The sequence below is a fragment of the Phocoena phocoena genome, chromosome 5, assembly GCF_963924675.1.
Source record: "Phocoena phocoena chromosome 5, mPhoPho1.1, whole genome shotgun sequence".
NCBI lineage: Eukaryota > Metazoa > Chordata > Mammalia > Artiodactyla > Phocoenidae > Phocoena > Phocoena phocoena.
This window is the reverse complement of record NC_089223.1, coordinates 109,011,635-109,038,697: the sequence shown is the minus strand read 5'-3', so window position 1 is coordinate 109,038,697 and position 27,063 is coordinate 109,011,635. Positions and strand designations below refer to the sequence as shown.

Sequence of the window (27,063 nt, the reverse complement as noted above, 5' to 3'; positions counted from 1 at the left end):
GTAGATGGAAATCTCTTAATCAAGGGAGAAATTATTTCTGGAAGAAAACTTGCAGTTACTTTGCTGTAGTTCAAGCGAACAATAAAGTTCTTTATCCAGAAGAGAGAGAAAACTAAAGGTGTTTTTGTTTCTACTGATATATATATATCAATAGAAAAAAGTCAGGGGTTACAAATAAAGGTTTTCTTTTTGAGTATCTACTACTGCTGTCTTATAAGCCATATGTTATGTGAAACCAGGCATGCTTTAATGCTTTACTTTAGTCCTCATACTTCTGCTTGTATTAAATAGGTGCTCAAACATTTAAATAAAGAAGAATAAGTGAACATGAAGGGGGGGATTGGAAAAAAAAAGTCTTACCTGAAATGTTTTCTTTGAAGTGTCTTATCTTTCCTCTGCTTTTGGAAAAAGTTGAATTTAGCACTGAGAGATGCTTCAGACAAATTGAATATGTAAGAATTGACGTGATCTCTTTTCTAGTAAAAGGAACTACGTTTAAGAAGAAGGACGTGAGTGAAGTCTCTTTTGGTTAAGTTTAATAAGAAGCAGATCTTAGAGGGACTTGATATCATGCACTTGCATTAAGCTTTCATCCTTCACTCTATACCTCCAGTAGTATGGTATTGAAATCATACTTCTTGTTGGAAAGCAGTAAGTCTGATATTGCTATCTCCTTCCCATCCACTTTATTTTTAATCATTTAAAAGGGTTCTTTATATTTTAGGATCGAACACAGCAATACTTTTGAAATAGAAGGTTTATAAAATTTGCACGTTCACAGCACTGGCACCAGATGTACATACATGTCTGTGACTGTTTAATCAACCAGCTCCAAGTTAGGAAAAGTTAAATATGGAAAGTCTAAGAAGATTATGTGGTGTGTAATGTCATTTCATACTGATAGTGCATATAAGGTAGTACCAGAAATAGAAGGGTGAATTTAGTTTTCATGTAAATACTAATTACTACAGTGAAGCTGCTAAGATGGGGCTACTGGGAGTGCAGGGATAGAGGGTGGAATGGGAAGCGGAAGATTGTCTCAGTGGAGTGGGAGGTGGGTGGGTTATGCACCACAAATTAAGAGGGGATTAAGAAGGGCTTTGCAACACCAAGAGTTGGGGAGGAAGCAGAGCACCTGGACCTCCCATACACACATGGTGGGAGTGTCAATGTTGTGACCACGTTGAAAATGGTGTAGCAGTATCTTTTTTTTTTTTTTTTTCGGTACGTGGGCCTCTCGCTGCTGTAGCCTCTCCCGTTGCGGAGCACAGGCTCCGGACGCGCAGGCTCAGCGACCGTGGCTCACGGGCCCAGCCCCTCCGCGACATGGGGGATCCTCCCGGACCTGGGCACGAACCCGTGTCCCCTGCATCGGCAGATGGACTCTCAACCACTGCGCCACCAGGGAAGCCGGCAGCAGTATCTTTTAAAGCTGAACACTTGCAAAGCATATGAACCAGCCATCTCCTAGATACCTGCGCAACAGAAATGTACAGAATTTCACCTAAAGACGCGGGGAAGTATATAATAGAAACTATACCTGTGATAGCCAAAAAACTGGGTGCAACCTAAATATGCATCAGTTGGAAAGTGGATAAATAAATTGTGTTACATTCAAGCAAAGAAGTACATACGGTAACAGGAATAAATATGGATACCACGTGTAACAATATGAATGAATCTCACAAACATAGCATTGAGCAAAGCAGTCGGGGGAAAGATAAGTCTGTACTGTTTGATTCCATTTATAGAAAGTTAAAAAGAAGCAAGTCAGTCTAAACTATTAGGTTGCAGTTCTCTCCTGGGGAACGGCAGAGGGAATTGTGGCTGTTTCTTAATCGGGGCACAGGCTGTGTTCACTTTGTGAGCATTTATGGAGATGTACACTTATGATTTGTGCAGTGTTCTATTTTTGGATGCATGTTAACCTTCCATAAAAAATTTACCCTTGTCCTCAGGTAAGTATGGGCCCCATGGAAGCTTGGGAACTCAAGCCCTAAGGGAAGAACTTTAGGAAGGAAGGGTGATGGAGAGCTTCAAACAGAAAGAAAATTGGGGAGAGTGCTGTGGTCAGTGCATCCAGCCTGTCATTACTTAGGGGAATAAATTAGCATTTGGATAAAGCCTGAAGTCATGATAAATAATAATATAGACTCACCATTAATATTGAAAAAATCTGAGGAGATCTAAGCTCTAGTCAGAATAGACACAGATATAGGTTTCAAATGAATAAGACCAGAGGCAGGGACAGGATGAAATGCCAGGGTTCAAAAAGCCGACTGTCGAGGTATGAACAGAGCATCACACAGTAGCTTGGAATGGCCAGCCGAACCCTGAGTGTGCTTAAAGCTCTCTTGCCCATGCTTGAGGCCTAGCCAACATTTTACAGTTTATGCAGAAGACTGAGAAAGAGAATGACATGACTTACCATTTTATTTATAAATCGGTTATCACATGGTCATACCCTATACTTGCGAATTTCCCCGTTTCTCAAACTATGCTCTGACTTCCACATGTAAAGCGTGATGTAGCAAGTATACCAGCTTTTATCTACTCATTTCATTCTTGGTTTCTTATTGATGCAGGGTTATAGTTAAGACTGGCAAAGTCCCCAAATAAAATTCTTACTGGTTTATGGATCCTAGGTAAAGTGAAGCAATAATAAAAGCTAGCAGTTATTGAGTGCTTGTTGTATATGAGGCACCGTCCTCAGCAATGTGCATATATATTGTCTTAATTCTCACAGCTATCCTGAAACTTAAGAGGAAAAGGTGCAGAGCGAGGAGGGGCAGAGCCAGGACTCAAGGCCAGGTTAGTCTGACTTCAAACTGTATGCGGTTTTATTGTGTCAACTATATTTAACCATCAGACATAAAAATGCTTTGAAATCTCAGTGAATGTACCTGCAAGTCTTCCTTAGCTCAGCTCCTACCAAAAAGAGGTCATCCTCACCACCGCCCCGCACATCCACAGAAAGCACTCAGAAGGGAAGGGAGGCAGTGGGAGATCTTTCTCGGGAAAGCCTGGGCCATCAGGTAATGTTGGCAAAGACATCAGCACAATACAGCTCCTGTACACTCGAATGGAGCCCCTTAGAGCAACCCTCCCTCTCTCTGTGCTGCCAGCCTTCAACTCTCCCCACTCCCACATCCAGTGTCCGTTTCCCTTTGATCATTCTCCAGTGCGAGCTGTATTCTCTTCTTTTCTCTCCCCAGTGGTCTATGACAAATAGAGCCCGATGTTTTTCTCTTTGGGGGAGAACAAAGAGTGGTGGATCTTTAAATACACCATTTCTTCATCTCTGTGGGGACAGGATCAATACACAGAGATCATAAACCTACATACATACAGAAAGGACATTTATTTAAATGACTGAAAGTGGTGGTGGTAAGGCCTTATTGTCTAGATTTTTCATAGGGAAAAATAGGGATAGTGTGTGTGTGTGTGTGTGTATGTAGGGGGTGTGGATTTGAAGGCCAAAAATTCACTGATTCCAAGGAGAAGCGCTGAAAGCTGCATTTATAGGCCATTTTTCATTAGATTGAGAAAGTGAAACATGCAGGGTGTGAAGGATGATGGTGGGGGACTGATGGGCAAAGTAGCCAAAGGGAGAAATTAAGCTCTCCCCAGGGAGGCGGTGTCTACTTCGCCCCAGCTGATGGTTGCCAGTTGGCAATGAGAACGGTTGCCAGATCTTCTGAATTTTCAGAAGATGGAAATCCAGATTTTTTTTTAAAACGGGAAATCTCCTATTTTTAAAACGCTGTGTGAGCCAAACAAAACACGATTGTGGGCTGAACTCAGTCTGTGGCCTACCATTTTGAGACCTTTGATTTATAGTCTTCCCAAAACATGACATTTCTGTTCCAATTTGTAATCTCAAGGCTTGTTCCTTTCAGACTCAGTTCATTTTCCGTACTCTGCCTTCCTCCTTCATTCCTTTATTATTTACACACATGTCTGACTCCCCCTCAAGACGGTATTCTGTTGACGGCACGACTTGCAATCTTTTTCAGTTTTGTATCTTCTCCATGGTTTTCTATAGTGCTTTAAATAGTGCAACACTCAGTGCTGGTTTAACAAGTGTTTGTTAAATAATGCATTCTCAAAGCTAGTCCAGGGAAACTTGAAGCTGTACATGGGGTCCATTTGCTGAAACACGATTTGCCTAAAAACAAGTATCTGAAAGCCATTTTGGGATTTCCACTGTCAGTGATAGTCGACTATAATTCAGCCCAAGTTTCTTGTAAAATCAACTAAAACGTGTGGACAAAATATAGAAAACATCTTATTAAGAACATCAAAGACCTGATAAGAGAGTGAGGAATTGCTTTGAGAGAACAGGGAGAGTGTAAAAGCACGCACTGTTGAACGATACATCTTTTACCCTGAGGGCATTTGCCGTGAGTAGGAGGGGACAGCAACGAGGAGGAACAGGTCAATAAGTGGGTTAGGATTGGAGAAAAGATGGAGACCTTGGATTCACCCACTGCCCCTTGGCAGGGACTCTCCCCATGTCCTACCTCCCCTGCACCCAACATTAGCTACGTGACCTTTCTGGGGAAACAGCTGAGCAGTGCTTTAGGCTTTAGAGAGACAAGAGTAGTAACTCAGAAACATCTGGTCAGAAACCCCATGAGACACACACACCCTTTGCCCTGGGAGAGGTTGGTGACTTGACTTTCTAACGCTTGTAACTTCCTTTCCTTGAACTCGCTCGGATAAGGCTAATCTTAAGTGAAATGGTTCTTGAATTTGTGGTTAATGGAACTGTTAAAGCTCTACGAAGTTGGACTTGCCTGGTGGTCCAGTGAGTAAGTCTCTGCGCTCCCAATGCAGGCTGTCTGAGCTCCATCCCTGGTCGGGGAACTAGATCCCACATGCATGCCACAACTAAGAGTTTGCACGCTGCGACTAAGAGTCCGCACGCCTCAGTGAAGAGTCCACATGCTGCAACTAAGACCTGGCACAGCCAGAATAAACAAATAATAAATTTAAAAAAAAGAAAAAAAGCTCTACAAAGTGTGCTGAACATTAGCCTGAGGCAGTACTCTTCTCATCCTCCGGGCCTCACCTTTTGAGAGCCCCTGTTTATATCCTTCTCTAGCTAGTCCCCTCCCCACAGAGTGAAGGTCTACCAGGGCAAGGGAATGTTCCACCTAGTGCTGCCTCTGTACTCTCGAGCCCCCGAGCCCCCGTCCCCCCAACCATGCTCAGGATACCGAACAGTGGAATTCCCTACCAAATGATGCCAAAGCCCATTTCCCAGGCCTCCACAAGCTTCTTCTTCGGACCCCTTCTCCAAAGGGCCTATCTCGCCATTGGGGTGTGCATTTCCAGGCCCCAGAGAGGGGCCAATGGGTAGGTTGTGTGCACGTGTGTGTGGACAGACTTTGACTGTGAGGTTGGGTCCCCAACAAGACCTTGTGGTGCTTGATTGTAGGACTCAAAGCAGGTTGCTGATCACTAGGGTCACTGAATATTTTGGAGTCTTGAATAGTTCCCTGACCAAGGGGCAGGGTTTAGTTGCGCCACAATGAAAGATGCATATAATTATCAAAATGTGGGGCTTGAGTTTTTTAGCCACTTGAATCAGATTTACTTTTGTAAGTGATACTTTTCTAACTGTTATCTAGATAGGTTTTGTATTCATTATATTCTAGCCTGTAATTTGTATAAATTCACCATCTGTTGTCATTAAAGAAGTATTCGTAAGGTTATAAAAAAAGTTTACTGAAAAGAAACAATCAATCATTCGAGGAACTTCGTGAAGGTGAGGTTGTGTAAGGTTCCCTGAATTGTATTTGTTGTTATGATAACATGAGATAGCCAATTCGTTGACAAAACTGTACTTCACATCGGTCTTGTTGTAAGACCTGGAGTCCCCAATCAGAGAAAGTTCCTATTCAGGTGTGAGATGTGTAATAGATGCCTGTATAATGGGTGGCCTGGAAAACTTAATGCATGAGGTGATTAAAATATCCATCCCACCTGGATCTTTGCCCACAGCCCACTGCCAGACCCCCTCCTGATGCCACACTCTATCCACTCGCAACGATTTTCATCGAATACTAACTTCTAGGAATTTACTTAAATACGTGTCTTAGATCCAAACATATTAGTGACAAGAGTAAGAGCATGTCCATCATGTTAGCAATGAGCTAAATATCCCTTGTTCATTATAGTAAATGACAACTCAAAAAGTGACACCTCAGATATTCTTTGCAATGTCAACATACTTGAGGAAAACTTGTTGTTGCTCTTCACAAACAAGCACTTTCGCTTTTAATAATAATTATTACAGATGTTGAAATAACATGTCAAGCACCTCATGTTGGGAGATCTGAACAAAATTTGTTAAAAAATTTTTTTTCTCCTAAAAAGCTATAAACTCTAACTGTAATAGTATATTTCAATTTTTATACATGTCTGTGGTAGATATGTTGTACGAATGAGATGCTAAACCCTGATGATTTTAATGTTCTCGTTTTGTTGAATACTTGGTTTAATGGAAAGAGGTTAATAATCAAGTTTCTTTTTCTATTTTTAAAAATTGAGGTAAAATTCACATAACATACCATTAACCGTTTTAAAGTATACAATTCAGTATCATTTAGGGTATTCACAATGCTGTGCAATGACCACCTCTCTCCAGTTTCAAAACTTTTTCATCACCCTGGAGAAAAACCCCTATGCCCATTAGTAATCACTGCCCATCTTCCCTCCCCCCGCATCTCCTGGTAACTACTAATCTGCTTTTGTTCTCTATGGATTTGCCTTTTCTGGATATATCATATAAAAGGGGTCATGCAATATGTGACCTTTTGTGTTTGGCTTTTTTCACTTACCGTGATGTTTTTGAGGTTCATCCAAGTTGTAGCATTTATCAGTACTTGGTTCCTTTTCATGGCTGAATAATATTCTAGTGTATATATCATGATTTGTCCATCAGCTAATGAGTCTTTGAGTTGTTTCTCCTTTTTGACTATTAAAAATATGCAGTAAACATTCATGTACAAGTTTCTGTGTGGATATATGTTTTCATTTTCCTTCAGTATATACGTAGGAGTGGAATTATTGTGTTATATGATAATTCTATATTTAACTTTTTGAGAAACTGCCAAAACATAGCCAAGTTTTATATACTCTGATTACCTTTGAATTTTAAACAATATATTGTGTCTTATTTATTTATTTATGGCTGTGTTGGGTCTTTGTTGCCGTGCGCAGGCTTCTCTCTAGTTGTGGTGCGTGGGCTTCTCTCTAGTTGTAGCGTGTGGGATTTTTCTCTCCGTAGTTGTGGTGTGCGGGCTCCGGAGCACGTGGGCTCTGTAGTTTGTGGCACGCGGGCTCTCTCGAGGCACGCGAGCTCAGTAGTTGTGGCGTGTGGTCTTAGTTGCCCCGTGGCATGTGGAATCTTAGTTCCCCGACCAGGGATGGAACCCACGTCCCCTGCATTGTAAGGTGGATTCTTTACCACTGGACCACCAGGGAAGTCCCTATATTGCATCTTTTTTAGTAGCTTTATTGAGATATAGTTCACATATCATAAAGTTCACCCACTTAAAGCATACTGTTCAGTGATTTTTAGTATATTCACAGGGTTGTGCAACCATAACTACAATTTTAGAACATTTTTATCACCCTCAAAACAAATTTTGTACCCTTTAGCTGTCATCTCCCGTCCCCTCCATTACCCCCAAGCCTAGACAATCACTAATTTAATCTCTCTATATACAGATTTGCCTATTTTGGATATATTGTAAAAATGGAATCATACAATATGTGGTCTTTTGTGACTGGCTTCTTTCACTTAGGATAATGTTTTTAAGGTTCATCCACATTGTAGCACGTATCAAGTACTTCATTCCTTTCATAGCTGAATGATAGTCCACTGTATGGATATACCATATTTTATTTATTTATCAATCAGTTGATAGGGATTTGTGTTGTTTCCACTTGTTGGCCATTCTGAATAATGCTGCTATAAACACATGTGTACAAGTTTTTGGGTAGATGTATGTTTTCAGTTCCTTTGCAGATATACCTAGGAGTGGAATCCCTGGGTTATATGGTAACTCTATGTTTAACTTTTTAAAGAACTGCCAGATTCTTCCAAAGTCTGTACTGTTTTGCATCTCCATTAGCCGTGAATGAAGGTTCCAATTTCTCCACATCTTCTTTTTTTTTTTTAAGATTTTTTTTTTGATGTGGACGATTTTTAAAGTCTTTATTGAATTTGTTACAATATTGCTTCTGTTTTGTTTTTGGTTTTGGTTTTTTGGCCGCAAGGCATGTGGGATCTTAGCTCCCCACCCAGGGATCAAACCTGCACCCCCTGCGTTGGAAGGTGAAGTCTTAACCACTGGACCACCAGGGGAGTTCCTCTCCACATCTTTAATAACACTTGTTATTATCCGTCTTTTTATTAAAGCCATCCTAGTGAGTGTGAAGTGATATCTTGTTACAGTTTTGATTCATGCTTCCCTGATGGTTAATGATGTTGTGTATTTTTTCATGTACTTATTGGCCACTTGTGTATCTTCTTCGGAAAAATGTCTATTCAGATCCTTTGCCCTTTTAAAAATTGGGCTGTCTTTTTATTATTGCCGTGTAAGAGTTCTTTGTATTTTCTAAATGCAAGTCCCTCATCAAATATACGATTTGCAAATATTTTCTACCGTTTTGTGGTTTGTTTTCACATTCTTGATCTTTGAAACACTAAATTTTGATGAAGCCCAATTTAGCTATTTTTTCTTTTGTTGCTTGTGTAGTTGATGTTGTATCTAAGAAATCATTGTCCAAACCAAAATCATGAAGATTTACCCCTATGGTCCTTCTAAAGATTTAAGGCTTTAATTATTTTAGGTTAATTTTTATAATATAATGTGAAGTAGGGTCCCATTTTATTCTTTTGCATGTGGATATCCAATTGTTTAAGTGATACCATATATTATTTTTTCTAAAACTATAAACATTTTCCATACTAATACTTTCTTTTTTTTGGCCATATTTCCCCATTTATGCCAGTGTTACCATCCCTCTTCCATAAACTGAAAACCTGGAGTTACTCATCTTCTTTCCTTGAATATTTTATCCCTGGGCTCACCACTCTCTATCACTACTCTTTTGAAAATGTTCTAATTATTTCAATGTCCATGTAGATGATCATTCCAAAAACCAGGTGTCTCAGTTTTTGTTTTTTTTTTAACCTAATTATTTTGTTGTATAGCTGACCTCAGCCACTTGCCTCCAAGGTTATATTCTAGATCAGTAGTCCTCGATTAGAATTAGAATTAGCTCTCAATTAGAACTGGCTGGGGAGCTTTTAAGCAATACCAATGACAGTCCTCCTCCAGCATAATTACATCAAAATCTCCTGGGATATTACCTGAGCGTCATTATTTCTAATGTGACACCAGGATTGAGAAACATTGCCCCAGACATTGCCATCACCAATAACTTTAATACTTTCCTTGTGGAAATATCAAGTATTCCACTCTTCAGTTGCCACCTGCTAATTTTCCCTCTCACTGTTTTGAATAGACCAATTCCAATAAATCTTCTACTGGGATCTACAGTCCATTCATCTTAGCATTATTTCATTGGCTCTCATACCTCTAGTGTCTATACTTTCCTCATGTGGTAGTCTGTTATACTGATGGCCCCCAAGTGAATCATGCCTCCAGTATTCGTGCCTTTGTGTAGCACTCCATACCTTGTCTCCTGCTCGAAATAGTGTTGGCTATGTGACTTGCTTTAACCACTAACATGTGGTGGAAATGATACCACTTTTTGAGAAGAAGACCATACCAAGAGACTAAGTGGAGAGGAAGAGGCCCTGAGGGAACACATAGTAGGGCCATGAAATTCAAATGACAGTGAGAATCAAGGCTCCAGACAGTCCAGGTGATTTCAGTGTGCAAGGTTGAGAACCACTGATTTGTATGCTGATGTCTCCCAAATATGTATGTCTATTGTCCAATAGAACTTTCTATGAAGGTCTAGAAGGTCCTTTATGATCGACCCTCCACCCTGTCATCCCTCTAACAGCATCCCTCCTTGCTTCCCCTTGCTTACCTAATTCCTACTACATTGACCTACTTGCTTTTCGTCACACAGCCTGGGTATATACCCTCTTTAGGGCCTTAGCCTGTTCCCACTTTTTCTGCAGTACTCTCCCCCCAGATATTTACATTATCCACATGTCTCACTCCATCATCATCTTCTGGTCTTTGCTCAATGCAATGTAATAAGTGCTGTAATTGAGTAAATTTTGCTCATCTTGGTGAAATGTCAACTAACATATCTATGAGAATATGGGAAGATAGGCAAATAATAAAAAGTTCTACAGGGTCCATTTTTGTGAGGATATGGAAAAAGGGAAACTGTTATGTGTTGATGGTGGGTGTTTAAATTGATACAGTAGCTTTGGAGAGTATTTTGGCATTATCTAGCAAAGTTGATCATGTATATATATCCTGTATGAAGTAGGAATATAGCTCTGGTGGTTTTAAAATATGTTCACAAATTCTTTGATAGGTCTCCCTTTAATAGGTAGGGCTTAATTCTCCTCTCCTTGAGTAGGGGCTGGATTTAGGGATTCACTTCTAATGAATAGATATGATGGAAAGGACAGTGTGTGACTTCCAAGACTAGGTCATAGGAGGCATTAAGTTTTCTTCTTTACCCTTTCTCTTAGATCACTTGCTCTGTGGGGAAGCCAGTTGCCATGTCATAAGAACACTCAAGCAGCCCTTTAGAGAGACCCAAGTGGTAAAAAACTGAGGTCTCCTGACAAGAGGCAGGGAAAAACAAATTTCTTGCCGACAGGCATGTGAATAAGCCATCTTGGAAGAAGATTCTCCTGCCCCAGTCAGGCTTCAGGTGATCACAGCCCCAGCTAACGTCTTGATCACAACTTCATGCAAGAGCCACCCAGCTAAGTCATTCCCAAATTCCTGTTCCACAGAGACTGTGAAATAATAAAATAGTGTTTGCAAATATCTTTTCCCATTATGCATCTTGTCTTTTCACTCATCTTAAGATGTGTTTTCTTTTTTAATAAACTGAAGTTCTTAACAATGTATTCCAGTTTATCAATCGTTTCTTCTATGGCTAGTGCTATATGTGTCTTATTTAAAAAACCCTGCCTTAACCTAAGGTCATGAAGATATCCTCCTATATTATCTTCTAAATGCTTTATATTATCACCTTTTATACTTAGCTTATAAGCCATCTCCTTTTAATTTTTGTTTATTCTATGAAGAAAGGATTCAATTTAATTTTTTTTCTGTGTGAATACACAATTGTCCCAGCATAATCGATTGAAAAGCCCATCTTTTCCTCACTGCTCTTTAATGTCATTTCTTTTCCATATTAATGCCTATGTGTGGGTTTGTTTCTATTCTCTTTTTCTGTTTCTTTGGTTTAATTTCTGTCCCTGCTGCAATGCCAAACTGTGTTGATTGTTATACCTTTATAATATATTTCTGTATCTGATATATCCCAGTCCTCCTTTTGTTCTTCTTTTTTGTGAAAAGTATTGTAGCCATCTCTAAGTGAAAAGAGTATTACTTATGGTTTTTGAAATATGAAAAATAAAAAACTTGCATATGAATATTTATAGATGTTTCATGTATATAACAAAAACCGGAAACACTTCAAAGTCCACCAACATGTGAATAAATGAACAAGTTGTTGTATACAATGCAATATTGCTCTGCAATAAAAATGAACAAGTAGCATTATATAAACACTATGGATAAATCTCGAAAACATTATGTTGGGCAAAGGAAGCTAGGCACATAAGAATACACACCTTATGCTTCTATTTGTATGAAGTTCTAGAACATGCAAAACTAATCTAAAATGACATGAAACACATCAATGGTGGCCTGGGGAAAGGAATTCTTCAAATCATTCAATAGCTGAAAGGTTGCCCTGTTGGTCTTCTATTCTGACAAACCAGATAGGACTAAAATCCTGATTGGGATGTACAGGTGCCCCATGGTATAAGAAGGTATATTTTCTGGCCCTTCAGCATCTGTGGATCAGCAGATTTTGACACTTTTAAAGTAATAATAATAATAGCACCAATAAAATCTAAAACTTATATTGCACATAATATCTACCAGGCATTGTGATGCTTTACATATCCCATCCCATTTATTCACTGCAAAAGGTTTTATGGGTAAGTATTATTATCTTTGTTCTACTCACGAGAAAACTGAGCTACAGAAGAGGCAAGTAATTTACCCGAAATCACACAGCTATCAAATGGCAGAGCTGGATTATGAACGTAGGCAGTCTGGCCTTGGAGTTTGTACTTGTTACCATGACCTGAATCAGCTTAGCATTATAACAAAAAGTTGATTTGATAAGTTCAATGAAATGTTGTTTCTTGTTAGAATTAGCAATATAGCTGGCAAATTTTGGGGGAAAATCCTTTAAGTGAAGTTATAACCCCGCATAATTTAAGGTTTAAGAAAAAAATTCACCTCCTCCCTCCCGCCAAACAAAACAAAACAAAACAAAAACGAAACAACAAACCACATAAAACTGACTGCAGAGAGGAATGAGATTTTGGAGGACTTGTATTATCCAGATTATTGGATTCATACAGTTATAAGCCCTTTGCTTAACCAGGCTTGTGTAAATGGGATCAGTTCCTTGTTCTGTCAGAAAGGGAATTTTTCAGCCCGTCATTAAGAAGCAAATTCTTCTTTTCTGCTCTTCTGTTCCTAAAGATATTTTAATTTGTCTGTGATTTATTGAAATTTGCTTGGCTCTGGGAGAGCTGCATCTTTTAAGTACACTTTATTGCCTACTCCATTCTATTTGGGAAACTTTGTCTTCTTAAAAGATGTTTCCCTGAGAGCACATTCTCATCTGAAGTCTATGAAGTAGCATGCTCAATACAGCACACAATTTATTCTACCGTTTGCTTCGTTAAGGTACCTAGAGGACATGGTGTGTGGTTATGGGTGTACAAAAATGGCCACAAATCCCCTCATACATTTGCTTCTGTTTGATAACTTTGATGGTGAACTCTGGTTAAAATTGCAGTTTTAGAAAACTAACCTCAAAAATTAATGGTGCTAAAAGATATTTTCTAACCAAACTGAAATATTTTTCTGTCAAGTAATTAATATCTAAAAATGGCATAATGTGATTATCCCAGTGGCTTATTTTGGTCAGAGAATCTTTTTAAATACACATAAGACATAAAAATTTGGAGTGTGTGTTAGTTCACCTCTATGCTAAATATCCTCTATTGATGAGACTCTTAGAGGCTTATAGGAGTGGATTATGCCCGCCCTTTAAAAAAATAATTAACGCTTTTACCTGTGTTAAAAGCTCTTGGGGCTTCCCTGGTGGCACAGTGGTTAAGAATCCACCTGCCAATGCAGGGGACATGGGTTCGTGCCCTGGTTCGGGAAGGTCCCACATGCCGTGGAGCAACAAAGCCTGTGCGCCATGACTACTGAGCCTGCGCTCTAGAGCCCACGAGCCACAACTACTGAAGCCCGCGCACCTAGAGCCCTGCTCTGCAACAAGAGAAGCCACCACAATGAAGAGTAGCTCCTGCTCGCCGCAACTAGAGACAGCCCATGCTCAGCAACGAAGACCCAACGCAGCCAAAGATAAATAAATTTATTTAAAAAAAGCTCTTTCTTCTATCTTAATTTTCTCGTTATCTTGTTTTTCCCCCACTCACCTTCTTTCTCACTTTAACTTCCTGCCATGTTTCTCTGTCAGAAGTCTTTGTCTGTTTCTTTTTTTCTGGGGCCTGGAGATTGGTAACAGGAATTCTAGAGGAAGTGCTGAGTTCTGGGTCAGGATCCTGGCTAGGCTAGCATTAGTAGGAGGAGAGATGAGAGTGGACGTATCGCTTGACTAGTTTATTGTTTTCGACTTGTACCAATGGGAGGCATCAAAGAAATAGAACATATTTTATTCAGTTTAATCTGTCTCAATAGAGGGCATCCTAATTTCACATGAGATGGGAGAAGGCGTATCTTTCCAATTCTTTCCCAGTGGGCATGTCAGTAAAATAGGAATGCGTAAACATTGGAGAGACAGAGATTGTTATTGCGGGGCCTGCCGGGCATTATGGTGTTTTTCAATACCACTTAGGATGCTGTAGCAGATGAAGACTGATTTTCTTGTGACTGATTCTGTTAGTTTTCTACTGCTGTTGTAACAGATTATCACAAACTGAGTGAATTAAACAACACAAACTTATTAATTATAGTTCTGATGATAAAAAGCCCTCAAATAAAAGAACTGGCGAAGCTGCGTTCCTTCTAGGGGAGAATTTGTTCCTTGACTTCTTCAGCTTCTAGAGACTGCCCATAGTCTTTGGCTTCCAAGTTCAAAGCTAGTATTCACATCACTCTGACCTCTGCTTCTGGTGTCATACCTCCGCCTACTCTGAAACCCTGCCTCCCTCTTACAAGTGTCACCGAAAGTGGGGTCCGGCTGCTCGCCGCTCAACAGCCAATAAAGAGGCCAGGTTGGTGGGAAGGAAAGTTTGCTTTATTTTGGGTGCCGGCATCCAGAGGGTGGGGAGGGCAGATGCCTGTCCAAATGCCGACTCTCCCCCTCCTACAACCAGTGGGCGAGAGCTTTTATAGGCAGAGGGAGGGGGCGACATGTAGAAACAGTACAGTCAGCTCTGACAGTCATCTTGAATTTGGTCATCAGTGGTCTGACGAGCGTCATCTTGATTGTGGTAGGTGCAGTTATCTTCAGTTCCAGGGTTGGTTTCTGTTTCTTTGAGGCCAATTCTCGGAATCGTGGCAGCTTATGTCATGGCTACAGGCTGGTCATCAGGTAGTTAACTTCTTCCACCTGGTGGAGATTTCTGTATCTACAAGACAGCTCACAGGATATGGCTCAGAATATTATCTACAGCCCTTAAGGAGGAACTAAAGGTCCTTGACTATGCTTCATGACTAAACTATTATTTTTTGATCTCCTTTGACTGTTTTCCTCTGTTTCTGCATTTTCTCACTTCTCTGGTTAAAATTATTCTTTGGCTAAAGTTTCTCCACAGACAAAAGGCAGGCAGAGGACATGGTGGGGGGGTGGGGGCAAGGACCATAGGGTCCTGCTCTGAAATCCTGCCTCCCTTTACATTGGGCCCACCTACATAATCAAAGAAAATCTCCCCATCTCAAGATACGTAACTTAATGACATCTGCAAATCCATTTTGTCAAGTAAGGTAACATTCCCCATTACAGGTTTTGGGGATTAGGATATGGACATCTTTGGGAGTCCATTATTCTTCCAGTCACATACCTGTTCTACAACCAGCTGCCTGCCTTTTACTCCTATTGATATCATTGATATCATCTAGTTGATAAACTGGAGTCAGCTAGACTCTACCATTTTTCGTGCTATTTTTACGTTTTTGAATCCTTCTCCACATGGGAACCAAAACAACAACTGTGCTCTGATGAATCTACAGAACAACATGGGTTCAAGTGCCCAGAGCTTTCTTGATCCACACATTCTCTGTGCTTGATGCAGAGAATCTACCAGGTTTGAAATCCTAGCGCTAATGACTGGTACGTTTCCGGGGTATTGTGCCCACCTAAGAAAGTAAAACGAATCCTCTGGATAAAGATCCCAAATCCATAAAATTCGAACTCTATCTTTCCACTAAGATCTGGCAGTTCTGAGAGCCTGCAAGAGTTGTTAATGTACCTTCTCATGGTCAATTTCCACAAAGTATGATATAAGAACATTGCATCATCCAAATTAAACATGTGACCCACTGTCAGCATCAGTCAGCACAGAAAGTGGCCTTTCTATTGAAATTTTAAGAGAATGATGCCTTGCCGCAAAGAAAAGTTCTTCATACTCTTTGTCTCTCTACTTTCATTAGAGAAACTGGCACGGAGAGTGTAAGGGGAAAGATGAGCGAAGAGGTAGGTGAGATGACAGACACCAGGTGGTGACTTGTAAGACATCATTTCCACCCTCAGGACAATATAAAGCACTGAAGGAATTTAGGTAGATGGGGGCGGGGGAGGATACAGGAGAAGTCAAAGGTTGTTTACTCGGTATTTTGGCTTGGGGATGCTGGATTAACAGTGGCTCCATTTACTGAAATGGAAAATAAACGAGGAAGAATAGAATTTGGAGGTAAGATGCTGGTCAAGTTGGAATTGCTTACAGGACATCCAAGTGGAAATGGTTATATGGCTTAGGAGAGAGGTTTGGGCTTGTAATATGGGTTTATGACTCACCAGTATAAGGACAGTAACTGACAGCGCTACTGGAGATAGTGTACAGCAGTGGTCCCCAACATTTTTGGCACCAGGGACTGGTTTCCTGGAAGACAATTTTTCCACAGACCGGGGGGTGGGGTGGGGTGGGTGGTGGGTGGGCGGGGGTAGGGATGGTTTCGGGATGATTCAAGCTCATTACATTTATTGTGTACTTTATTTCTATTATTATTACATCAGCTCCACCTCAGATCGTCAGGCCTTAGATCCCGGTGGGGGTTGGGGGCCCCGGAAGAGAAAATGGCGTTAAGATAGAGTCCCGAGGAACACCAACATCTAGAGGATAGGCAGAGGAAAAGCCTGCAAAGAAGACTAAGAAATGGTTAGAGAGGTAATTGAAAAATCTGAAAGAGTTGACATGTTAAAAAATTTGTACCCACTCCTTGGGTGCTATTATTGGAAACACACTTAATCACAATTAAATGTGACTTGAAAATTGTTTCTTTACATATAAGATGGGGCCAGTAATTCCTTACTTGCATCACAGGATTATGAGGTTCAAATGAAAAAGTGTATTTGAAAATATTTTGTAGAGTGTTACTCCAGTGGTCTGAAACTTTAGTGTGCCTCAAAATCATTAGGTGGATGTGTTAAAATACAGATTGCTGTGTTTCTGATTCATTAGTAATAGTGGTAGTTTCTGAGTCAGTAGATGTTGGGTGGGGTCCTAGAATCTGAATTTTGCATAAATTCTCAGAAGATATGGATCTTGCCGGTCTGGGGCCCCTCTTTGAGAACTACTGTGTAACACAAGTGTACGGAATTAGGCTTCTGATTTTATAGCAAAATTCACTGTTTTCCTCTGATTTGTGTCTGTTTCAATCCCCTAATGTTTTCAAGCTTGTATCCTCCATCAACAACGTTGTTCAAACATCTTTACCCTGCTTCATACCTAGCAATACCAGTTTGCATTTATGAAAGATCAGTTTAGTGTAGTATTTTGTTGGTTTACAGTAATGAGCAGCAACCTGAGGTTAACTTGATTAAGAAGGATATGAAAAATATACGATATTTCTCATGAGGAGAAGGAGATAAGGAGGAACTTTTTGGAGTAAGAAGCGGGATTTTTTTTTTTTTCTTCAAAGTCAATTAGATGTAGAATGCTACTTGTTACCTACTTTCAAAAATCCCCTTAGAGAACTTGTAATTTGATCCAGAGGGAGCATGAGGAGAGTCAGGTAAGAGGAAAAACTGACATCATTCTTCAGTTCTTTCCGAAATCCTGAGAAACGTGTGTACCTTAACACTCCCTTCTTCAATCCCACAAAACAGGGAATCAGGAAAATGCATTAGCACCCGCGTACGAACTAGGAACACAGGGCGGGAAGGAGTCTCAGCCCCGTCAAGACAGAAGGATACTGGGGGAGGGGAGAGAAAACTTCCCCTAGTCGGAGACCGCAGCGCGGCCGTGGGAAGATAAGTGAAGTGGGGAAATGTATTAATACTTCAGGCGTCAGCCAGACACTTGGCCTCTGGGCATGTGGGAAGGTGAGGGAGGAGGGAAGAAGGCTGCACCAGAACGGGAGCGCTAGAGCTCCCGCCTTTGATTTAGAGGGAAGACCTAGAGCGCTAGAGCTTTCTGCTTCCCCTCTTTCCTCCTGGAGGCCATTTCTCCATATTTAACCGGCATAAAGAAGGGGCGCGGAGCCGAGTCAGAAAAAGCCAGAGTTGCCGCCTCTCCCCGCAGCAGACCTCTCTTCGGCCCCCGGCCTAGGCGGGAGAAGTGGCCTTAGGGGAAGCTGAAGTAACTCCGTGGAGGGGGGAGGGGTCGCCAAGCTCCTCTCCAATCGCCGTGGCCGCTCCAGCTATTTGCATATATTATGGGGGCTCAGCTCCCAACCGAGCTCCCCGCCCGCCCCTCGGGGGTTCTCCCCGGCCCCGCCCGCGGGCTGGGCGAAGGTGAATACATTATGCTAATGAGGTGGGCTTCTGCCCGGGCTTGGGAAGGGGGGCGCACTGCAGTAGGAGCCGCGGGCTGGAGGCCCCGCGCCGGGAGGGGGTCGGGGGAGGGACGCCGCTGTCGGAGCGCGCGCGCAGTTACACGCTCACACACACACTCACACACGAGCATCCCGAAGGGTATTTAAGGCTCGCAAACGCGAGGCTGCGGAGATACTTCGGGCAGCCGCGACTTCGGCCTCGCGACTCTCATTTTCTCCTTGGGGATTTCGTTTTCCTCTCTCCTCTCCCCCTTGGCCACCCCTTTTGCACTGCACTCTCGTGGTCTCTCTCAGCCCTTTCACCTGGAACTGAATCCAGGTGGGAAACAGGTCGGCGTGAGGAAAGACACCGAATAGGTAGAAATAAGGCAAACTAACAGAGGCGCAACAGGTCCGGTGCTCTGCGGCGAGGGCGAGCGGCGGCCCCTCGCAGCGCCTTGGCCGCTGTCTCCTGGACCCCGCGCGGCCGCTTTCCTCAGAGGAGGTCCCCGTCCTTTGAGGGGCCAGGAGGGACACCCGGGTGGGTTTCATTCCGGATTTTAGCTTATTGCCACCAGTCCCCGGACTGAGGGTGCTTTTCACTCGCAGCTGGGAGGGGAGAAGAAAGCGGAGGATGGTCCACGTCTGCGGGTCTCGGCGCTGATCCATCGCCGCGCCCCGGCTCCGACTCCGCCAACTAGTTGTGCAGCCACCGGGACTGAACTTTGGAGGAAACGTCCTTTTTCTTTCTTTTACGATTATTGGAGGTGGTAGAGGGTGGGAGGCGAAGCCGAGACAGCCGACCCCGCCACGATGCTGGTGAAGAAGCAAGCAGGGAAAGGAGGGGGGCGGGAGCCGGGCTCCGAGGACCGGAGCCCAGCCGGGCAGCGTTGTGCCCGGACCGTGTCCCCGTGCGCCGCCCTGACCGCCCTCCTGTCAGTAGTGGCCGTGATATCTTGTCTGTACCTGGGGGTGAAAACCAACGACCTCCAGGCGAGGATCGCCGCCCTCGAATCCGCCAAAGGAGACCCTTCCATCCGTCTGCTGCCTGATTGTCTGGATCAGCTCAAAGCAATGGTGCAGGAGAAAGTGGAGCGACTTCTGGCTCAGGTGTGAAAGGCTGGGGTGTTTTGCACGTGGATAACATCTTGTACAGGCGTGATTCTGTGTACATGACCAGCCTCTGCCTTACTGTGTGCAGACGTGATATGGCTGTGTGTACACATATATGCTAGGCCACCATCTCTGCTCACTGTAGCATATATTTGTATATGCACACACTTTGATATCACCCTCTCTGTCTCTATCATCTTCCCTTACTCTTCTTAATGTTTGCATGCTAAACATATATGGAGGTCTAAAGGGGGGAAGGGTGGCCGAAAGGGCAGGGTGGCATTTCAGCTCTTTTCAGTTTCTGGAGTTGCATGTGGATCTTTTCCAATGTTGTGGAGAATATTCCTTGCAGAGATAACATCTGTTATATCCTTTTTAAGGTATAAGAAGGTTAGGGCCAGAGGTGTTATTAATATGCAAAAGGGAATCACTCTTAAAAGTGAAATAATTCTACATATGATTTTAGATCAATTATTTCACACATTGAATGTTTTCATATTAAATGTTTAAAAAGAAAAAAAAATAGTAGCTTGAGTTTTTTGTAAAGGATGCAGTGCCATGGGTGTTTGTGAATGCAGAGCCATTGGAGTTGAGAGTTGAAAGGAATCTGTGTTATGTTTATCAAAACCAGGGGTGTTTTAACTACAGTTAGGGGGTTTTCTGGAACTTGCTCTTCCAAGGGAGAGGCTGTTTGGCAGTAGTGGCAGGACAACATGATAAGCAGTTGACTTTTATGTGTAAAATACTGGTTGTTTTAAAACCCCTAGCTTACCTAGAACTGCAACATGTTAATGCTGGTTTTTTGCACTGACTGAATATACCTGAGCTGAGAGAGAGGGTGATGGTAGCTGAAGAATGGAGAAAGATGTTACACAAATCCAACAGTCTTGATACCACGTGAATGGTCATTTTCTTTTTTTAGGACTTGGGTACTGTTACCTTTTGACTAAAGTCCAAGTACATATGTAAACGTTAGTTATGCAGGCTGGTAAATCAGGCATATGGCCAGAGTTCCTAAAGAATCCATTTTTCTACAATACTACTGATGATTGTTAATACCTCTTCTTTTCCGACAGAAATCCTATGAACATATGGCTAAAATAAGAATCGCAAGAGAAGCACCTTCAGAGTGCAACTGCCCAGCAGGTAAAATGGAACTTATTTCACAAGGTTTCCTCCATAGCAGAGCATTTTAAAACAAAGGTCCTGTGTCTGTCAAGTCTACCTGTAATAATAGTAAAGAAAGAATGCAGACCCAACTTACTTTAATAAAATCAACATGTCTGGGTAAAAGGATGGCAAATAAAGCCCCAGATATTATTTTAAGCAGCATACCAAGGTCTGTTAAGGGAAAGCAAAGAAGATAGAGATAATCACCAAAGAAAATACAGGCCAGATGATGTCCAAAGACAAAGTTCTTAGATTCAAAGATGGAAAATTATTCTTCCGTTTTATTCAATTTTGATATCTATGGTGAAAAGGACTGCAGAACACGTTAGATTTGAATTCCTTAGTGGCTAATGTTGCATTAGTACAGGTTTCTGTTTGACAAACGATTGTGTTAGTAGACCTTGCCTGCTTTTATTTTCTATCAGAAAGGTTCTCTCGCCTATCCTATAGGAATGAGGACTGAAAGGAAATTGGTTCTTTATCTTGAGCTGTTCATTACAAACTATTGCATTCTCAATGACTTCTCAGAAAAGGATCTTATATTTTTACCATTTTTCTGTGTGGCTTTAGGGAACTGTATTAATTTAATGACAGCATATTAGTAGAAGGATGAAGAAGAGAGACATTGATGAATAAAACCCCCTGGGTAATCATTAAATCTTCCTTCACAGACCTCTGAGGCTTGGTAGTCAGTCATCTGTAGACCTAACATTTGGAAGCCCTTGGAGTATATCCATTGGAAAATATCTAGTGGATTCAACTGATAGAAGTCATGAAAAACTTCCATGAGTCTTGAGATTTTTGTTTCAGATAAATGGTGTTAATGTATTTATGAACACTTTAGTTTCTTTTATCATCATGTATAGAGAAGTGAGTCTCTTACATTGTTTTTCATGTTTAGGAACATGATACTTAGATACTTACACTGTATGGAAAGGCTAGTTCCTGAATTTTTTTCACATTCTGAGGTTTTTTTGCCTCATGCTAATTTGTTTTGACACAGCTAAACCAGGCACAATGTTTAGAAATTTCAAATGTCAACTCCTGATTGAACATCATAAAATTTTTACTATTTATGTTCTGCTATATTGTTGACCATCATGGAGCTGTATTTTTTAAAACTGAAACCCTTTCAGTTGAGAAGACATATATACATTATGTAACAGGAAAACAAAGAGTTAATGTTTTACATTGTAGGTTTCATTCTTAGTTGTTTTAAGTTGGGAAAGACCTCAGAAATTCAAAGAAGGCACTTTTCTAGTGCAGGAATTAACTCATAACAACCTCACCGGCCTGTAGGGATTATTTAAATTCCCAAGACAGTTGGTACAGGACTTCACTGATCATACCACTGAGAATCCAGTGTTTTCTGTATACAGTACTCTTGCTAGCTGTGTGAAAAATAACTGGTATTTAATTAATTGGATTCTTAGTGAACTTGGTAAAAAGTAGAAAAGTGACAACCACAGCACTGAGGTTTTTTTTTGGGTATTTTAACTGCTTCATGATGTTTGATGTAAGCTGGTGGTTGAGGTCTAATTTGTAATCTGGAAGAAAGTCATTGCATTTAGAGTTCACCTTATATTATCTTGGAAGATCATTTTGAACCATTTTTCTTCTTAACATTAATTTAACGATAAATGGTGATTTCACCATGATAACAAATAAATAAATAATAAATGATGATTTCCTTGGCGTTTTTGTTGGCTCTCCCTAATGGCTGCTTTACTTTCTTGCCACCACTAGAGCTCCACATTACACCAGTTTTCACCAGGTTACTTGAGAGGTAAACTTTTGAAGGTGCATATTCCAACACACAGAATTAAACAGGTTTCTTGCTGACAAATCACTGTTACAGAAACACTCTCTTCTGCTTGTGGAATAATTAGACATCATCAAAATAAAGGCATTATGTTGAAAATAGGATCCTGGGGAAAACCAGCTATTTTGAATTACGGTCAGTGAGATATTGTTTTAGGGAATGAATGGGCTGGCCAAGAGGATTAGAAAGTAGATACAATACTTCCCACCTGGTTTGGCTTTTACCTTCGTTTACAGTGACTAAGAGTTGTTACCCAGACATCTGTTCATAGGGCAGAGTGAGACAAGTCTATGACCTCAGCTCATTTCCTGTGGACAGATGCCCACCCCTTGAAGTTGACACTCTTGTTGACAGTCTCCGTCACAGAGCCAAGGACTGATAGCAAGGACTAATGCTGTGTTGTTTATGTTCACTTTTGATAGAATTCAGTCCCAGTGAAGTTTATCCAGGTAGGCTACAAGAAATCATGGAATTGAAAGCCTTTTTTTTTAGCACAGGAAAGGAACTTTTGTGGGAGAGGCATGAGAAAGACTGTTACCGAATGATTTTTCATTGAATGGTTTTCATTGAATGGTTTTTCAAGCATTCTCTCATTTAATCTTCACAACAACCCCGAGAGTTAAGTATTAGTAATCTCAATTTGCAGATGGAGAAGCTGAACTCAGAGAAGGTGACTAACTTAACATAGTTAGGGCAAGGTCAGGATTCATGCCCACATCTGACAGAATCAAAACCCAAAGTCGAATGAGGAATTGAGAATGAGTATAGGTTTTGGAGCTGGACAGTTCTGGATTGGAATCCTGCTACCTTCCCCATAGGTTGATAATTTACCTGAAGTCTGGTGTATTATTGGCCATTCATCAGATGATAGCAGTTACTATTCTTTTTAATATATTGTGTGTTACTTGACTCTAATGTGTCCATGGGGACACATAATATAGGTGGTAAAACTGAGGCCTGAAGATGTATAACTTGCTCAAAGCCTCATGGCTAGTTAATGGCAGCTTTTGGACTAGAACACCATATGCTTAATTAAACAAATATATCTGTAGATCATTCATGCAGTTAATCAAATGAGTCAGTATCTCTTGGTGCTATATCAGTGAAGATATTGTATTAGTCTACTAAATTATTTTTACCAAAATTATAGGAAAAACTTTTGACCTTGAGGTAAGCCATGATTGAAGTAGGTAGAACCTGGGCTTAAAAGAGTATGGGGATAAAGAATGTACTTACAGTCTTCGTACCACATGTTTACAAAAAGAAGCACTTTATCTGACTCATTTTCACACTTATTTTTTAACAGCTTTATTGAAATATATTTTATAATATTTGAGTGTATGACTTAAAGATTAAAAAAAAAATTATGGAGCTGGGCAGCCATCACCACAGTCCAATTTTAGATCACTTCATCATTCTCCAAAATTCACATTTACTTTTTTCATGTGCTCAGGAGAAGCTCTATTTCTTGAACATTTGCTTTAAAGAAACCTTGAAATAAAAATTTAAAAACCGTACAAATTAGAGTTCTGTTTAGCAGCATATTTGATTTAACAGTAGCTGAACCATGGAAATTCAGCTGTCATCTGTGGCTTGGCCTCTGTAAAACTTGACCTTCATAGGAGAGAATAAATCGGCTCTTTCCTGTGGCTGTACAATTCCATTCAGGGTTCTGTTCTTAGAGTCCTACGTAAAGTATGTACAAATCAGGCATATTTATGGGAAGGTTTTAAGTTCCAACTGATAAAGAACACTGGGAACCAGGCAGCCAACCAAAAGATGTTTCGATCACAAAGGTTTCTGTACCTTACTCATTGGTTGTGTTGCCTGCCCAGGGTATTAGATGAAAGAACCTCTGGGACATAATGGACAGAGAACATGAGTGGGCAATAAAGAATCCAGTGTTCTAGTCTGGATGACCGATAGTGGGCTTTCTTCCATGACAACATTTCTGGAGGAGCAATCAGGATCTGCCAGTAGGACTGCTTTAATGATAGACCCTGCTATATTCAGATAAAGAACGTTTCCTGATCAAGGGGTTGCTTTAGTGTCATTGGGGTCACGGAATATAGATCTGTAAATTAGTTCAACAAAAAATTCTGAAGATATTATGTCTGACAAATGAGAGAAATTTGGGGGAGTCCTAAAGAGTATATTTAGGCTATTCTTAAATCTTATTTTTGAATGAGGTATATTGATTTTCTCTCATACCAAATAAAATTTTGATAAAAGTATAGCAAAAAAAAAAGAAAAAAAAAAAGAATCCAGAGTTCTAACCCTGGCTTTGCCATTAACATGTACAATCTTGGGGAAATCACTTCCAAGAATGACTTACAGACTCTGTTTTCATATCTTCCAAATAGGAGTGTTGGACTAGAGTGATTTTGAAGGGTATTTGTCAATTCTCCAGGTATGAAGAGACTGTGTGTGCTAAATATATAGATACAGGAAAAATGCTGATGAACAAGGCAGACTTGGTATCTACCCTCATGGCACTTACATTTCAATGAGGATGACAGGCATTTAAAAATGACATGAATTTACAGGCATGACAAGTACAACCAAGAAAAAGTACAGTGTGCTTTGGAGCACATGACCAAAGTTTCTTCCATACTGTTAATACTATGGATTTTTTTTTTTCTTTTCTTTGGGGGTGGGGTGGGAAAGAGAAATTCACAGTAGGAGAAAATCATAATATGAGAAAATCTGGCTTCTGATTACACATAAGAGCTCTAGCAATGGAAAAAAAGCTGGTTTGCATAGCCTCACCTGGCTTTTGGCTTTCCAAGAATTTATGGCCAGATGAAGGTGCATTGATAGCTGGTTTACACTGATATCCAATTGAAACAGAAAGTGGCTTTAATATATAAAAGGTTGTGGTAGATAGCATGGTGATCTGTTTGTCTACATTTCTCCTGAAAGCAGTGAGATTTGGGCTGAATAAGAGTTGAAACTTCCTGCCTGGTGGTACTGAACAGTTCCACTGGACCTGGCTCCTCTATGTTCACAGATAATGATGAAATAATGTAACACGTCTAGTCATCTACTCAGAGAGTTTAGCTAGAAATAAAAAAGATATATTCCATAATTTCCGAGGTTCTTCCACGTCCTCCAAGTCTATGAAAATGGTTGGATACAAAGTAAGATTAAATGTAGGCAAGTAGAAGTACCTCCGATTCACAAATATGAGTGATACAGCCTCTGGTGACTGCTTTTGTGGCATCGTCTCAATTTGCGGAGGAAATAAAGGTTCACTGTAGCTTTAAGGTTGTGCACCCTTTCCCATCATATGAGAAGACCTTTAAATTACCTTGCTAACATAAATCTACTTTATCATATAAAACTGAATTTCCTACTAGCATGGTTTTTCACTCATGCTGTACATTTTTCTTAACCGGCTACAAGATGAATGGAAAGAGTGCATCAAGTAAGGACATAATAATGTATAGATTTTCAATTATGTAAGGTAAAGAATAGTCAGAAACGGGTTTGTAGAAAGAAAGCAAATTAAAATGCCATAAATGTTAAAATGCCATAAATAACAGGCATTTCCCTCCTCTCCTAAGGCCAAACAATACAATATGACATCTGAGTGCCTTAAAGTCTTCATGTTAAATGGTTTCAGTCCTAATGAGTACAGCAGTTTGGGTGTAACATTTTTAGTTGGTCAGTAGTGACAGCTGGCAAAATGCCTCGGTCACCTGAAGGACCAAGGTCAAATTGCGTCTCGAAGCAGTGTTCTTGTTTCTTAGCTTCTCCTCTGTTTCTCTTGTCTAAAAGTCATTAAGAAGCAAATCCTTCAAATATTCTTTTCTCTTTCTTACTTTAGTAATTCTGTTTTTCCATGAGCCAGGAATTATTTAAGAGAAGGATATGCATTCTGCATAAGTGTTAGTTCTTTCTAGCTGAGTTGAAGAACGTGTAGGTACAAATAACCTCTCAGGATCTTAATAACCTGTAGTGCTTCTGATTGGTTTGTAACTATGTAAAGTCAACTACGTGGCGTTTTAAAAAACAGTATTTGAATGTCAAGATTAGGTCTAGGAATGAAGGAGGAGGGCATCCTCTCATCGACAAGATTAGGTGAATGGAGAGCTGGTGGGGAAACGTGTCAGAATCTGGACCGTTCAGGGAGGCATTGTCTGCTGCCGGGGGGAACCTCACTAGACACTCATCAAAATGACATCAATCTATGTTATCCTGAGTGGAAACCATTCAAAACCTATCATGAAAAAGTGTTTTTATTCCATCCTTCCACATTATAGATGCTACTTGGTGGTTTGTTGGAAGCTGAGAATGGGAAAACAATGTATGTGTCAGTCTGGGCTGCAGGCGATAGCCCAGTATGTGACTGCTAAACACAGAAGCATCCCCACCCTCCCTGTTGGCCAATATGGGTGAAGTTCCACACAGTGGTTTAATGCACCATGATAGTTAACATTTATTTTTTTAGAATTTGTGTTAAAAATGACTGTGGCACACCTGCATACTGAATTCTTAGACATGCGTAGTTACTGTTTCATTTGGGATGTGTTCAGCAACGTTGCAATTAAAACATGTTTTATGGTCAACTTTTAAAAAGGAAGAGATGCAGAAGAGTGGGAAGCAGAAGTAAGTGGAAACCACTTACAAATTAAAATTGAGCACTTTTCATTGGTATCATATATTCCTTCACTGGAGTATTCTATGCCCTTTAAATGATAGGATTCCTTGAAGAAATGCCACCAGATGGCAGGCACC

At 40.8% G+C, this 27,063-nt stretch overlaps 1 protein-coding gene across 2 annotated transcripts in view; it reads left to right on the top strand.

Annotated features, from left to right (window-relative positions):
• Positions 1 to 19,031: 19,031 nt before the first annotated feature.
• COL25A1 (collagen type XXV alpha 1 chain) overlaps positions 19,032 to 27,063 on the top strand; it is a 461,595-nt gene continuing 453,563 nt past the window's right edge. For both annotated transcript variants that reach the window (XM_065877601.1, XM_065877600.1), the window contains exons 1-2: positions 19,032 to 19,328; positions 20,408 to 20,477. In XM_065877601.1, coding sequence (XP_065733673.1) covers positions 19,032 to 19,328; positions 20,408 to 20,477 — 367 coding nt within the window. The remainder of the gene's footprint in view (positions 19,329 to 20,407; positions 20,478 to 27,063) is intronic.